The 15,998-nt window shown below is 44.1% G+C and overlaps 1 protein-coding gene across 1 annotated transcript in view; it reads left to right on the top strand.

The window, feature by feature from the left end:
- PID1 (phosphotyrosine interaction domain containing 1) overlaps window positions 1–8,869 on the top strand; it is a 73,364-nt gene extending 64,495 nt beyond the window's left edge. Inside the window, exon 3 of the mRNA XM_088528512.1 lies at window positions 7,824–8,869. Coding sequence (XP_088384638.1) covers window positions 7,824–8,300 — 477 coding nt within the window. The 3' untranslated portion in view covers window positions 8,301–8,869. The remainder of the gene's footprint in view (window positions 1–7,823) is intronic.
- Window positions 8,870–15,998: the final 7,129 nt, after the last annotated feature.

The following is a 15,998-nucleotide window of genomic DNA, read 5'->3' as shown; positions in this document are numbered from 1 at the left end:
TCTGAAGAAAACTCCAAGGAATTGCAGCTAGTAGCTGAAGCACAGTTGGTTTTCTCCTCATTCCCCTGGCTGCCTCCACATCTCCTCTGCTTGCCCTGGGAAGACTCCCAAAGGACAGCGGGAAGTGAATTGGTATCTGCAAGCAAGAATCTCATCTCAGTAGTAACTTGGCATTAAAAAAATGATGTTATATGAGGCAATGAAAGGAGACAAAGTAGGAAGATTAACAAAATGAAATGCAGCAATTAACCAGAAAAAGAAAATATTTAGGAATAAAAGCAACTGTCAGTGGGTACAGTAGGGTGTCCAGCAGCCCCGCTGAGGTCCCTTATGATCCATGTTTTGTAAATTCAGTTATGTCTTGTACTACATTTTTAAGTCTGTATTAGAATTAGCTGATTATTTGAGTTTTAAACAGTGCTGGGGAAATCTCCAGTTGAGACCCAAGTAATTCCAATTTGCCAGTTCTGCTTGATTTCATTTCAGACTTATCCGCACACAAGCCAAATCACAAAAACAGTTTCCTGTACAGTGGAAAGCTAAAGGCAAAAGCATACTCCTGTGTTGCTGATGGGATGTTGTAGATGCAGTGTGAAAGATGGCAGAAAACTGGCTCTTGTTGAAGTTATACTTGGGCTTAACCATTTTGACCTGCTCGCTAGATGCAAGTAAGATGCTCTTATGTATAACTAAGGACTGTAGTTTAATATCTGGGGTTGTTTGCCCAGAGACTAGGGCAGTCTAGTGTGATAAAAGGTGAAGAGCTCAGACCATCGCATTTTTCAGGACTGTGTTTCCAGCGTAGAGCTCTGCTTCTTTATTTATCCCGTACTGGCTATTTGTACTGTGGAGCCAGCGGGATTTTTCTTGTTTGTTTTCATTTTGTCCCAGTCAATTCAGCTGTCAATGGTAAATCTTTTCTTTTCCAGTGCATTTATTTATTAAATATTAAACTTGCCAGATGTGGTTATTGCTCTTTTCCCCCACCTTGGCTGTGCTATGGAGGCTGGTGTACCTCCTCTCCTCTCCTGTCCCCAGGCAGGTTTTTTTTTTTTTTTTTCTTGCTCCTGGGGCTGAAGATATTTCGAGAAAAGGCTTTTTGCATGGTGCCACAGCTCTTCCTTTTCTTCCCTAGGCAGAACTACCTCAGAGCACTGAGGCCCTTAAAACCTGAAACAATAAGGATGGGGTAAAAATAAGTGGGCCTTTTGCATCATTTAGAGGATTTTATTTGGAGGACTGAGTTATGTCCAGAGGGACTGCCCCAGTGCTATCACTTTACCCCTTGCTTTTGTATCGAACCCTTCCTGGGACATGGATGAGGTGGAAACTGGCCCACTGCAGCGTCTGAGCGGGACCTGCAAATTGCTCCCAGGCCTAGGAGGAATGGTCTTCACGTGCAGGAATAGCAGCCGCACAGCAGCTAGTTCTGCAAAGGAGTCCTGAAGATGCCATGATTTGAATATATTTCTTGCTTGGTTTTGTTTATTTTGTTGGGTTTAGGGGACAATTTTAGAATTATTTTAACCTGAGGTTTAGCTTTGCTCCTATAAAATTGGTCAGAGAGATGCAGGCTCTTGCCTGAAGTGGCAAACAGGTGCTGGCATCTCCAGCTTCTCCCAGATCCACTCCTCTATTCCTCAGGGTAAATCAGACATTAAATAGCAATCCTTTGCCCTAAATCAGAGGGCAACTAGCAGAGTTGGTGGTTATTTTCCATTAAGCTGTTGGCCGGTCAGTCTGTTCTCTGAAATTCTCCAAAATGAAACCGTTCTTTGCGTGTTTCTACAAGCCACGTAACTGCATTGACTGAGCATTTCTTTGTGCGGAGGAGCCTGTGTTGGGGCTGCGAAGGCCGCGGCAGCTCGCCGCAGCAGAGCCGCAGGGGAACTGTACGGCCTTGTTTCTTTTTTATTAACTGAGTTAGTTTGTTGGGTCTCGAGCAAATGTTGCTTGAAAGCAGTGCACAATATTTGCTTAGTGATCCAATGGAATGTCTGGGATATTTGTGTTTTTCCTCTGGAGCCAAAAATCACTTTTCAGCTCTAAATCTTGATGCTGCCAGCCTTCAGCAGGGTTTTTCTCTACCTGAGGGTGAGGAGAGCCAAGTCACCAGAGGTTTTGCAGGGAGATGGGGCACCCGTTCTGGCATAGGGTGCCCGTCTGACATGGGGTGTTTTTGCGTGCTCACACCCAAAAACTCTATATGGTAATTAAAAATGTTTTAAGTGTTTGTGTGGTTGTTGTTTGTATGCTTTTTTTCTTCTTTTTGCATTACTAACTAAAATAGTATCTGTATGCTATCAGTATTATGGTGCAATTCATAACAAGAAAAGCCTGTGGTGGTTTCCCCCCCCCCCCCCCCAAGTTAACATGTAGGATTGTCGACAAATGAAGGTGGTCAAGTGGTTGAAGGGACCGTAGGCTTCCCAGGTGAAGCTGGGAAACCCGGGACTGAACCCTCTGTCACAAGGACTTTCTTGTAGATGATGGCAGTGCTGAGGCAAGCAGGCTGCAGGGTTGCAGCTGCCATCTTTGATACTACTTTTGGGGGCCAGGAATACCCCCACTTGGCCCTTTGGGACCACTGCATACACAGGGGGAGATCTGGGAAGGCTGCCTGTAGGCTGATTTTGTACCTGGTAGTCTAGTTTTGCCCGAGTGCTTCAAGACTGATTGTTTGTCTGGACTGGAGCTGCTATGTCAACCTTGACTGGAAGGGGAGACCTGATCTCCAAAAAGCAGCGCTGTGTATTGTGGCTGCAGCAGTGGTTGTGCAGGCCGTGATAAAACACTGCAGACTGGACTCCACACTGCTTGAAGTGATTCTGCACCTGATACGGGGGGAGAAAGAAAGGTAACATTTCTTTTCGTCATAGGCTCAGATTTGACGTTTGCCTTTCCAGACGTTCCCAAGCACATGTGTTTTTTTGGAGAGGGAATACTGGCCTGAGTGTGCCGAGAAAGACAGGGTCAGCTTATCTGATCTTTGAAGCACTCTGTGTTGCCAGATAAACAGTAATTCACAAGAAGCACTTTTCAATGCACATTTTCTGTTGAGCAAAAACAACATTTATAAACAATTAAGTATTCTTAACAATTTCAGTAAAAATGTTATGCTGGAACAAACAAAAAAGTAAGAATATTAGGGGACTTAAAGGGAAGTCTTCAACACCACAAGGGCTGCCACAGAGCTTTGCGTTCACATGCAGATCTTCTCTCTCATGCAGAAAACGGGTGAACACAACCATAGGAGTGTTCTCCCTCTCCCTGTTTCTCCATGAGCAGAAATGGTTTTGTTTCTGCTGTCTTTATGTGGTGGGGCTTTTCTGTGGCGCTTACCACATCATGAAATGCTGTAGGGAGATGTTAGGAGGGAGCGAGTCCATCAGCTCCAGAAGGCTTTGCTGCCTGGCAGCTGCAGCACAAGCAACACGTAAAGATGCCTCTCCTGGGTGTTTTTTCTTCCTTTATTGAGCATGCGAGTGGTGGGAGGTTCTGTTAGTACCAAGCGCACGTACATTAAGCGGCATGGGGAAGGCACCGGAGAGGCTGGTGGTCAGCAGATATGGGCTCGAGGGGATCTAGTTGTCCCCATGGGAACCGTTGGCCTCCCACATGCTGGACCAGGCCCGAGGCCGATGAGGGGGGTGGAAATGGGTTTGTAACTGGAGCGCAGAGCCCTGGGATTCAGGCACGAAATGTTGGAGCGGTTTTGTAAAAGGCCCCGGCGCGACTGGGAATCGGTGGATGGTTTCCTTTGGCTGGGGAAGAGCTGTGGAAATTTGACTTTAGCCTGGCAGCCTCAGTCGCGGTTGACATTTCTGTGCAGGAAATGTTTTTTGCCTTTTTTTTTTTTTTTCTTCCTCCTAATTCAGGTTAGAAGGAGCCACTATAATTTATGCTGTCATCAAACAGATATTTCTACCCATCTTTCCCAATCTATCTTGTTCTATTTACTTCAGAGTTGGTACTTGAAGTGTCCTGGTGTCCATCCCCTCCCTGATGCTTGCTAAAGTTTTGCTTCATGCTTTTTGTTCTTCTATTTAAGGTAAAAGTGAAATGAAACTGGATGCAATGTTAGAAGTTTAAATATTCTGTCAGAAAAGGCAACATTGCCCATTAAGAAGGTTTTGCTTAACACTCAAGTTCCTGTAAGGTAGTTTTGGTGTCTCAGCTGGTTTTCGTCTTCCGAGGTTGCAGGCCGAGCTGTGGGACTATGATGGTTCTCTGGGACCAGCCATAAAATGCTGGGTTTTGTTCTTGTTGACTTCTGTGGTTGCGCTGCTTGGGAAAAGGCTAAATCTGTGTCTATCAGGGCCCAAGTGTTGCTGACTGTAAATATTCAGGGTAAAATGCTGATGGTGCAGGCTTAGTGCTCTGGTGGTTTTAATTTTTCTCATTTTCTTCATCAACCCTGTATATTGGTTAATTTTATTGGCAACAGCCTCTGGTATCTGTTGTGAAAGAAAGAAACATTTAAATAAAATAACTAAGCACTTCATTTTCCACATGGTGCTTTGATCACGCTCTTGAGCAGTGAGCGAGCGCAGAGCCCTATGCACATTCGTGTGCCAGGAGAGCACCCTTGGGTAATGCACTGGGTAATGCCGGCCTTTACAGCCTGGGCCTGGTTTCCCCGAGTGGGGGTGACCTGTGGGGATGGGGATGGAGAACAGGCGTGTGCCCAGTGGAGGCCGCTGAGTTGGAATGGTTTTGCTGGACGCCTGCAGGAGCTGAGCTCTTCTGCCTCCTGTAATGAGCTGGAGTCGATTCTGAAGTAAAGAGCTGGGATTACAGAAAATAAATCTCCCTTATTACATCTGACAAATTGGGCTGCGCTAAAAGTGAAAATTACTATGGCAGCTGCTACACTGGTCTGTTCAAAGAGTGCAAGCTATCAAGCATAGCTATTAAAGCATGTATTTTCCCTGTACTCTACTGGATAGAAATGGTTTAAAACAGCAGTGTGCTTTTGTATGTCTGGGCCTGGATGTGACAGATGACATCGGTTAATCTTCATGTACTTCGACATGAAGCATCTTCATATGGTCAACAAGCTGAAGCTATGTTACGAAAGGGCAGCAGGCGCCATGTTTCCCATCCAGGACGCCTCAGTTGGGTCCCGACACTGGTGTCGGCAAGTCTCTAGGGCAAAAGCCAAAAGGCTCTGAAAAGATTAGAGCTTTCGCAAGCGCAGAAGGGCTGAAAGCAGAGCTATCCTTCGTGTCACACGTAGATTTGGTGGCAGTACTGTGGCAGGGGCAGGATGGCCTGAGTCCTGTGGGCCCAGTGAAATATCTGAGCACGTTACAAACACTTCTAAATGCATCCTCAGGAAAATGAAAGCATTGAGTGGAGATCCAAAGCGCTGTTCAAGGAAGCAGCTTTCCCAAGGCTCCCATGCAGCCAGGCAGTGACAGAATTGGGACAGTAAGTCAGACCATTAAGTCCCGCGTTGGTAAACAAGCCATCAGCCCATGCTTCTTGTCGTTTTTGTCTCAGACACTTTCTGCTTTTCAGAGTCATTCTTCACTCCCTTTTATAAATTTATTTGTAGGGAAGCCCCTTTTCTTTTTTTACTTCACATTTCAGCAGGTGGTTTGGGCTCCCATGTGCCACCCACCTCCAGCCCTCTGCGTTGCTCTCTAGTTGTCCCTGTGGAGAAGTTGGGGCGCTGGGGGCAGTTTGGCAGCGTTGAGCTCGGCTGTGCGCCCTGTTCGCACGGCTCCGCAGGCTGTGTATCCTTGCGACAACGCGCCAGAGACAGGCTCCCTTTTCCATGGGCTTTAAAAACTCTGAACAAATCCTTTTGAAGTCAGCACAGGACTCCTCCTCTTGAAGCAGGCTTTGAATCTGGCTCAAAACGCACAATTAATTTGCAGTGTGTGCTCCACTCTTTTACTAGCCCAATTGCAAATGCAAAAAGATTCTGACGGAGGCTTTAGAGAGCAGAGTACATGGTGTGGACGTGGGCACCGCGTGTGCTGTTTTCAGAGCAACACGACAGCGAGCGCATGTCGGGTTGCCCCACAGCACGTTGCAGGCACGTTCCTGCCTGGTCTTTCATGTTCTGTTGCATCTGCTTAGTTTGCACTGAGTGCTGAGGCTTTCTCTTAAGTTTTTCTACAGGACCTTAGGGAACTTCAGCTCTCATCGCTAACAAAAAGGAAAGAAAACACTGGTAGGTCTTGCCTTGGTAATTGTTCTAGCTGTTGTGGTTCACACTGTTGGGAAAAAAAAAATATATAAAGCTTTAAAAGATTTTAAAAATTCCCAGTGCAAAGCCTGAATATTCGTAGGCAAAGAACCAGACTTCCCATTTTGCAATGTCAGTGCTATGAAATTGCTTTCTTGGCTGGCATGTTAAGCCACAGGGGCTTCTAAATAATGTTTTGTAAGCTTATTTCTAATTATGGCTTAATTTAGGCCTCTGAGTTTAACAAAATCCATGAAGTTTGCAACAAAATATTTTTCTGGTGAAAATACTGTTTGTGTGGATTAAAAATCTTGTATTCTTCATGTGTAAGGTTTCTGAGGTGTTTAAGCATCTGGAAATTGCATATTTTTCTTTACCTTTTTTAAATGCCTATCAAAGGTAAAAATGATAGTGTGTATACAATATTGCATTTTGAAGACATTTTGAAAAGCAAATGTAGTTAGTTTTTTTTCAAAGCTTTTGCTAAAATGCTCATGAGATCATAAAAGACCAAGCAGGAGGCCTAGGATTCAGTTTCACCCAGTTACTGCAGCAAGAGACAAATTAAAAGTAATTTTGCTTTTGTATATTTGCTCTTAGCATTGGCTTTCTGACAACAGCAATAAATAGAATTATCTGCATAATTGTATTTATTTAGTTGTTGATCTGTCTTTTTAGAGAAAATATCTCTTCCCCCAGATAAAATAATCTTCCATTCAGCTGTAGAGGAAGAATGTCTTTTTACAAGCTGTGTGGCTGTAGGGGAATGTTTCTCCACAGGGTTCATATGGCATTTTGATATGGGCTATTCAGGGAATTTGATTTTTGGTGAACAAAATATGTCGATGGCAGTCAGGACTCGTTGCTTTCCTGTACAGATTGGCTAACAGGATATTTGCTCAACAGAGCTAGTCATAAAAGCAAGGGGATGATGTGATTAAACTAAGCTGGATTTAATACTAGATTTTTTTAACAGGATATTTTCTTAAATCAATTTAAGAAATGTCTCAACCCTGTAGCTCACAAGGGAAGAGAGAGTTTTGAACATTTCTGGCTAAATACTCATTAGAAATAGTAGAGGGGGTGGAAAAACAGGATCATTTTGGAAAATACATTTAAATAGTTTTAAATTCTCTGCTGTGATCGTACATTTTTGACCGCTGCAGCCTTATGTTGTCAAATGAAGAATGTTTCAGTTTCCCTTATGTTAATGTTTAAAATATGCCATTGAAATATAGTAGAAAATTAGAAATGGTGGTTAGCAGCAGAGTTACCTGGGGACTAGTCCACTGGCACTTACCAGCATTGGTATGTAGCCTTGTTACGTGCATAGCAATGCAGTCATGGTTCTTAAAGCTGGAATCTGTAGATGGGCTGAAGGAGGTAAAATTCTGGGAAATTCAGAGAGACCAAACATTGTTAACGCTTGTGTTTGTTGCTGATTGAAGGCCTAAATACCTGGAAACCAGTCTGAAAACTGCTTTTCTGAAAGTGATAGGGAATCAGGAGGCTGGGGAGGGGAAATGCTTTTATTTTCCAAGTAAAGGACTAAGATCCTGAAACAACAAAAAGCATCACCAGTGTCTACTGTCTGTATTTCACCTCCTTCTACTCTTCTTTGCAGGTGACGTATTTGGGTAAGGTTTCCACAACAGGGATGCAGTTTTTGTCAGGCTGCACAGAGAAACCAGTCATCGAGCTGTGGAAGAAGCACACGCTCGCCAGGGAGGATGTTTACCCAGCAAACGCCCTGCTGGAAATTCGCCCTTTTCAAGTCTGGCTGCACCACCTGGACCTCAAAGGAGAGGCGACGGTCCACATGGATACCTTTCAGGTCGCACGCATAGCCTACTGCACTGCTGACCACAACGTCAGCCCAAACATCTTTGCTTGGGTGTACAGGGAGATCAACGATGACTTGTCCTACCAGATGGACTGCCACGCGGTAGAGTGCGAGAGCAAGCTGGAGGCCAAGAAGCTGGCCCATGCCATGATGGAGGCCTTTAAGAAGACTTTTCACAGCATGAAAAGTGACGGCCGGATTCACAGGAATAGTTCATCAGAGGAAGTCTCTCACGAATTGGAGTCTGACGATGGCTGACTGAACAGGCACGCGGCTCAGCAAAGGCAGAAATGGCCAAGGGAATGAGAGCTGATAGGTGACTACGCAACAGTTGAAATTGGGGAATGAAAAGACTGCCAAACACTTGGCTGACCATATTTTTAAGTCAAAAGAGCAATTCAGTACCTAAAGATATGCATCATTAAAGTAATTGCATTACCTTGAAATCTGCTGCTGTTACAAACGTGAGAAAAAAGCTTCTTTTTCCCGAGTTTCTCACCCACTTATCACTGACCCTTTCTTGTTTCTATAGTTCAGGGGCATACTAGGAAGTAGATTCACTCCTGTTTGTCTTATAAAAGCAGTCGGGTGATTTTATTAGATGCTGCTCTGGCATTCATAGCTAGGAGCTGATGCTGATACAGAAGAGCAACTAGGACAGAAAAGCCCTGATGAGTCCAGAAGAACCCTTCTGCACGATGTATCGCAAAACCCTTTGACCCCATGTAGGTTAAAACAGCCATACACAGCCTTTTAGACTAATGGCCTGGCATTCTGTAGTTAATTCACATTTCACAGATTAAAAAAAAAAAAAAAAGAAAAAAAAATGCTTGTATTTACACATTATATCATATGCTATCCTTTATTTTATTCATTATACCTATTTCCTTAACATATCTGCAGCCACGTCTTTCACACCCAGCGCCAGTAGCTGCAGTTGCAGACTATGTACTGCAGGATACCAAAAAGGGCTGGGAGAAAAAACCCGCAGTGGCCAGGCGACCAGCACCGGTACCTGTACGCTCTCAAACCCTGATTTGCTCCGTAGCAAGTGGGCCCACTGGTAAGAACTGAGCGATCTTGTTCAGACACTCGCCTCTGTCAGTATTTGAACTGTGATTTCTCATCGACCTCAGGTTTGAAGCGGCGTGAGCGTGGCAGCCTCAGCGCTGCTGGCGCCCGGCCCGGGCAGGGGGTGCCAGAGCTGCACTGCTGTAAAGTTGAAAAAGAAAAAAAAACAAAAACAAAGCTCCTTTGGAGACAGGTTTGACAGTTTGCTCTGGTGGAGAAGCTCTTGTTAAGATCCCCACGCCTGCCCTTGCTCACAGATACAGAGTCCTGCCTTTCATAAATGTGGATGTTTAATACAACTCAAAACTTTGTTTCACTTGGTATTTTTCAAGGCCAAGAGCAGATCAATAGTTTGCAGGTAATGCTGCTCTTTTATACAATTTTGTTCTTAATCATGGTAATGTTAGGGGCACTAGGGCACCTTACAGAAGCCTTAAAAGAAAGCTAATTGAAGCAGATAGCTCCGTGTCTGTGTTTTGTGGGTGTACGTGTCTGTGTGAGAGTGTATGTGTGAGTCCAATGTTAAAGCATGTAGAATAAGCATGGAGACATATTGAGGAGGGCCCACGCCTCTTAAAAATATGCTTGTTGCTTTACAATGTATGTAAACTATTCTTCAGCATAAATGCATTCATACTTTAATAAAAAATAAGTTTGAGTTAAAGCTTGGGAGTTTTAGGCTGTCTTTCCAATGTATCCCTGTGTGGTTTTGTTTAATATGTTTGAGTCCTCTGTTCCATTGACTTAGCAGCATGAAAATGTAAATTTATTTCCATTTAGTATTACATCAGTCTCCATGAGAATTACTTCTAATAATTTTAAATGATTTTCTATTAAATATTTGAGGTGAGATATTGCTAAGAGATTTTTTTAAAAACTTCTTTGTGTGTGGATGCAATTTATACTCTGTCTTGTGGCAGAGACTTATTTATTTTCTCTCCTCTGAGCAATGAGTTTCAGTGAGCCCTGTTGGATAGGAACAGTCTCTTGACTTGGCTTTATAAATCACAAATGGTTCAGGTCTGGCATTAGCTGGTGAGATCGGGAATAAAAACTAAGCTCAGCATATTTCCAGAATTGTTTCTCTGAATCTCTTGGTGATCCACTGGTTTCAAATAGAGCTGTAAAGATAAAATTTTCCCCATAATGCCCCTTTGGAAGTTGGAGGTCATGTGTAGGCTATATATTGCTTAAAATAAAGATCTGAATCCTGTTATGCAAGTATCTGTCTTTCTAACTGGAGGCAAAAGCCTGAAAATTTCTTCCAGCTTTAAACAAATGGCTTTTTCTAGCAGAGCTATAACACTGTTTTAGTTTCTTTAGTTGCGTGGATGTCCTGCCACTAAAGTTGCTGTGAATCCATGTCCGGAATCCTCAATTTCACCCCCTCAGCGAGCTGCCCCTCTTGGCAGGGAGGGGTTTTGCCAGGGAGCTGCAGCACTTGGCCGGGATGTCTTGAGCTTGGGGAGAGGTGAGAGCGCCATGGGGAAAGGTGAGAGCGCCGGGGACCTTTTCCCTGCTCAAGCGGGTGCCTGTGAGCTGGGCTGCGCCTGCCCCACGAGGGGCCGACTGCTGCCCCTTCTGGTTCGGGGTTTCCACTTCTTGAGCCCTTGAAAGCCAGGGCTGCGGTGCTGCCTTGGGGTGCTCTGCTCCCTCTGCCCGACGCAGCCCTCTATAACACATCGCCCCAAGCAGGCTGAACTGGACAAAAATGTTGTAACCATTTCATTTTCATCCACAGTGTTTCCTCTCAACATGGGATCTGCTGAACGCATCCTGGCTGCCTAAATTACCTGCAGGTATGGGGTATATCCTGAATACTTTGTTTAAGGACACTTTGAATTATGCAAATAGCGCTGCCTTCATTTTCACAATGTGTAGAAACGATAGGTGGAAATGCCAAGAGTTATTCAGACGTGGCTTTGCATGCTCTGCCATGAGGTCATGTCTTGCTCCCCTTCCTCGTCCTTTCCGTGGCTGCTCGTGCCAGCCCTGGGCTGTGCAGCCGGCTTGCTCTCCCCGCTCTGGAAGGAGGGTCGCATGGCAGCACGTGGGACTGGAAAAAGCAGGAATGTTATTTTGGGAAGCGCTGCTGCAGCCCAAGGGAAGCAGAGGGGTATTCCATGGGCAGGCCCTGCGGCTCTCTGCAGGGTCCTCTGCCTTTGGAGGCAGCGCATTATGGGAGGACTTTCAATGACAAAATACAAAGAAAACTGTTCTCTTTCTCAAGCAAGAAACATCATGCTTGAACCAGTCAGTTAACTTTTTCTTGAATTAATCTATTGGAAAAGGAAGTTGTAAAACTGTACCAGAAATCACTTCCAACGGGCTAATGCTTTTCTCTTTCCCTTTCAGCTCCAGAACACAGAAAAAATTAGGGAGTATTTAGGTCATTTGGCCCCAACATCAACGTTTAGCAGGACCAGTGTTTATCAAAGCAATGTTTGACTGTATTTTTTGTTTGTTTTTGTTTTGTTTTTTAATTACGCTAAGGAAAAAGGAAGTATTTTCACATGTCGAAAAAGCTTGCTGAGTTCTGCGGGTCTGAGGTCTAAACACCTTCTTGCACACTTCCATACCATCTGCTGTGGTGCAGGGAGTGGAGGATCCTTGCTCAAGGATTGCAGAGGTCAGCTTAGTCGCAGAGGGACTTTTGTTTGTATGGAAGGAGAAGAACAGAGAGTCATTTCTTCTTCCAAACTCCAAGCCTGCTAAGAACATTTTGCTGTTTTTGTTTTGTTTTTAAGCAAAAACAAAAACCCTCTGCAGCTGGTTCCCCTCCCTAATTTTCTAGTAGTAACTGTCCTCATTTTTATGTGAAAAAGCAATTGCACCTCAACAAAGAACTGTATTTAACATTCTTAAAACATATCAATAAGTAGTATGTATGTGATTGAGAAGCCTTGATGCAGGCAACTCCGTGTTAGTCTTTCAAAACACTTTACATATGTTGTTCTCGCAAGTCTGAAGCTCTAGTATCAGCTTATTCACAATGAATTTTATTTAAATTGTGAGATTTAGGTGTACACAAGTATATGTATGCATATATATGTACATATGCACACACACACATTTTTAAATCGGCCTGCTTGGAAATTTAATGCTCCTTAACAAGTATTTCTATGTGATGGATGCATGTAATGGGAGAGGTGTATGTATGAAGGTAAACTTGCACTTTAGCGTTCAGATTAAAAGAAAAAAGACATTTAAAAAGACCTTTTCCTTTAGTGGGAAACAGATTAATTTGTCATATACATCTAACATTTTATATGCGATATATATTATTTACCATTTGCCACCGGAGGCTGCCAGTTCCACGCCCAATTAGTTGCTGTAGGAATGATGTACGGTTGTGTTCAGTTTTCCCTATTGACTTTAATGGCAGAGCTCTGAACCAGGATTTCTTGCTTTATTAATTTGTGTGTAATGGGGAAGTGACAGCTTAAATGCATGGTTGTTATCCTGTTGACTAGAGTGTTAAGTTTTCAGAGAGTTTAAAGTGAGAGACTATATCCTTTTATGAAAACAGCACATTTACTACATTTCTATTTTTCCCAATGCAATTTTTAACAGACATGGTGGTTTTTAAAGGTTCCTCTTTTGATAAAGCCAATTAACAAGTTTTCTTTCCTTTTGTCATACAACCAGAGATCAGTGGCTGCAAATTTTCTTGCTTGTTGAAGCTTCCTGATCTCCCTAGAGGGACCGGACTTCCCTGGCTTCTCCTCCATTTCTCTCCTTTCCCTTCTGCATCTGGGGAGAAACCAGCAGAGGTGTCAGTACTGGAGGAGAATAAGGATATTTGGAGCAACGATGTCTGTCCGGAGATCAGATCTCTGCAGCCTTTGTGAGGATGTGCCCAGGATTGTGCTAAGGGACTAAGCCCAAACCCACCACAGCAGCTTTACTCAGCAGAAGATCATGTGGACAAAAGACCTGATTTCCAATTATCCCTGGAAAGACGAGGATAGGGAGTTGAGTCAGTTTCATATGTATGAATGTCTGTGGCAGAAGGCACATGCAAAAAAAAGGTATAAAATCCAAGGCTGCCTTCAGTAGGGCACGGAAACATCACTGTGCAGACGAGTTGTGTCTTTCCTTTCCCTGTTTCTACCATTAGTGGGGTAGGAAGATTTTACTAGGAAAAGTTCCTGTTATGTTTTGAGTTGAACTGAGCAGTACATTCTCTGTTATTTTCCTGTAAATCATACTGCTGTCAAAAAGAGAAAAAAAACATTATAATCCTATGAATAATGCATAATGAGGATTAGATCTTTTTTTTCCTGTGAACAGTATAATTTTTCTAAGAACTATGGGCCTTCGCCTGACCTTACAGGTTTCATTCTTGGAAAACAAGTAATTTTTCAAGGTTGGTATGGATTATACATATGTGAAAAAGGGGAGTTATTGCTATCCTAAATCAGTTTACCTCTCTTTTAGAGGTAGCAGAAATGGCTTTGGACATAATAACTGAGGATATAATTAACGGAGGTGGTAATTTGCTTACGAAGTCAGGTTGGCTTTTTGTGGTCCTTATTCTGAGGACTTGCTAGCACTGCCCTGCTTTTGCTTCTGTTTGTCCCTTAATGGGTTCCAGATCTGGTGGTGTCAGGTAACATCAGACACTCCAGAACCCAAGAGAATAATAAAATATGGAGAGGAACTTCAAAGAAAACTCCTTTAGAAAGGAAAAAATGAAGTTAAATGATGACACAGTCAACTGTGGGATATTTTTATATCCATAAAATCCAAAATGTAGGAACAGGTGAAATTTGAAACTACGATACATCATGACAGCACCCTTGACTAATGCACTGTGCTTCACTCCGTGCCTCTCGCAGGTACTGTGTTCTCACGGCCCTCGGGCATGATTCTCCCCGGATTTGCAGCGTGCCCTCAGCCAGCTCTGCACACGCCAGGAGAAGCCTTCGCTGCTCCATGTGGCCTTTGCAGCTCAGCAACAAAGGTCCCAGCTCTCTGCAATGGATCCGGCCGCCACAAGCGGCAGCTGAGGACCGGAGCAGGAGGTGAGGCGCGTGGCCACCGGGGTGGCTTGGAGCCAGCGCGGGGCCTCCTGCCCCTGGCACGTGCTGCTGGCATTTGTGTGACCTGTCAGCTCTCCCTGCCTGTGTCCTGGCAGTATCTACATGATAAAGTACGGGGCTATTAAGAGCACAGTGTAAAAGGCCACAGTCGTCTTCCCCTTTCTGTTTTCTGTTGGTTGGCTTGGTGCGAGATGAGGTTTGAGCTGGGATGCGTGGTGCAGCGGAGCAGCTGGAGGGAGAGCAGCAGGGCTGCTCGTCCGCGTGTTTCTGCTGTGATCTGGCTGAGCGGCACCTCTGTCCTCACCTTGCAACACTGCAGTGGTCCATGAAGGCTCACAGCACTTCTGATGTCTGGAGGATGAAGTGGTGCTGGCTTGTGCCAAGCTTTCCTCAGCCAGCATGTGCTTGTGCTGCCTGTTACTGCTTTTGCTGTGCTTTGTAACAGAAATCCACATTTGTGCTATCAATAAGGTTAAGGACCGAGCTTTCCAATTGCCTGTATTTTGCCTGGGCGCTGCAGTGGGTCTCAACTAATTCATCAGCAGTGGTTTATTCTGCTTGAAATCCTAGAGAACGTCTCCTCTCCCTGGGTATTTCTTCCAACTTAATTGCCAAGTTATAGTGAAATATGAGGTTCATTGTTGTCTGCTGGAGCACTGGGGATTCTGTTTTGCTGGCACATTTTTCATGACCCTGTGTCAGCAGCATAACTAGGCTATGAGATAATTTGTATGCTTTAGACAAGCAGCTAAGTGCATCTTAGCCAGAGAGAAAAATAAGTTTGATCGGTTCAGTGAAGTTAATTAAATAAAACGGAACGTTAGCTCTAATCTTGCAGATTAAGTGTTGTCGGACTATGTGAGAAGTTTGTAACGTTTGTCCAGGTGGCAATCAAAGCACACTGAGCTGACACATGCTCATATGAAATAAAAATGAGTGAAACAATAGCTAGCTAGCTGTAACTGTTGAAAAAGATTTTATATCTCAAAAGATTATTTAACAGCCAAGGTGGTACTTTTACTTGCCTGTAATGTTCAGCACTGGCTTTCCAGTCATCTCCTATTTAAATAGTTTTGAGGCTGTTCATAAAGGTGACTCCCTCGCAAGCCAAGTTTCTCATCCTGGTGCAAAGTTACGGAGGGCACAGTGTTATCACAGTCAACTGAATTTACTGAAATGTAGCTGGGCACAGTATTATGAGAGGTAATTGAATTTACTGAAATGTTGCTGACAGCAGGGAGGAAGGTTGAATAATATTGGGAAAACAGAAGCAGCAGACTTGCAGTGGTGGCTGGTGCTCCTTTCTTAAAATGCCTATCCTGTGGCAAATGTGCCTTGCTTTGAAGAGTGATGAAGGACAAATTCTGCTCCGGGGAATGCTGCTGAGACCTCGCTGGAGTTAACTGACTGCTTTACAAATCTCAGTCTAGAGAAATAGTGACTCTTGGCCAAGCACATGCAAGGTGCTGAGTACCCCACAACGGGGCTGCTTCCTCCCCACTGATGTCTCCCTGTGTCCAAAGGGAGCAGAGCTGCTCTGATGAGTTAAGATGCTCCTTCTGTAGGAGAGGTGGCTGTGAGATACCTAATCATATCTGACAGGTTTTTGGCACTGAAACTTCCATTGTAAAACCTTAGAGACGGAGCATTATAGCATTTGCTTCACTTGCTATTGACAAACTTCTTAGTTATTCATCCGAGACGATTTACGTGTGTGTGTGTGTGTGTGTTCATCACTCAGCTTAAAGGACCTGCTCATCCTGCAGCTCCTGGAGGCTGAAGGTCAGCCTGACACACAAGAACTGCATGGGCCTCACACTGGAATTAAGTCTTGTGTTAA

Source organism: Tinamus guttatus, unplaced genomic scaffold (genome assembly GCF_059628265.1).
Source record: "Tinamus guttatus ecotype Peru unplaced genomic scaffold, ASM5962826v1 Tinamus_guttatus_pri_ptg000311l, whole genome shotgun sequence".
Taxonomy (NCBI): domain Eukaryota; kingdom Metazoa; phylum Chordata; class Aves; order Tinamiformes; family Tinamidae; genus Tinamus; species Tinamus guttatus.
Note: the sequence above shows the minus strand (reverse complement) of the source record. Positions and strands in the feature narration are given on the sequence as shown.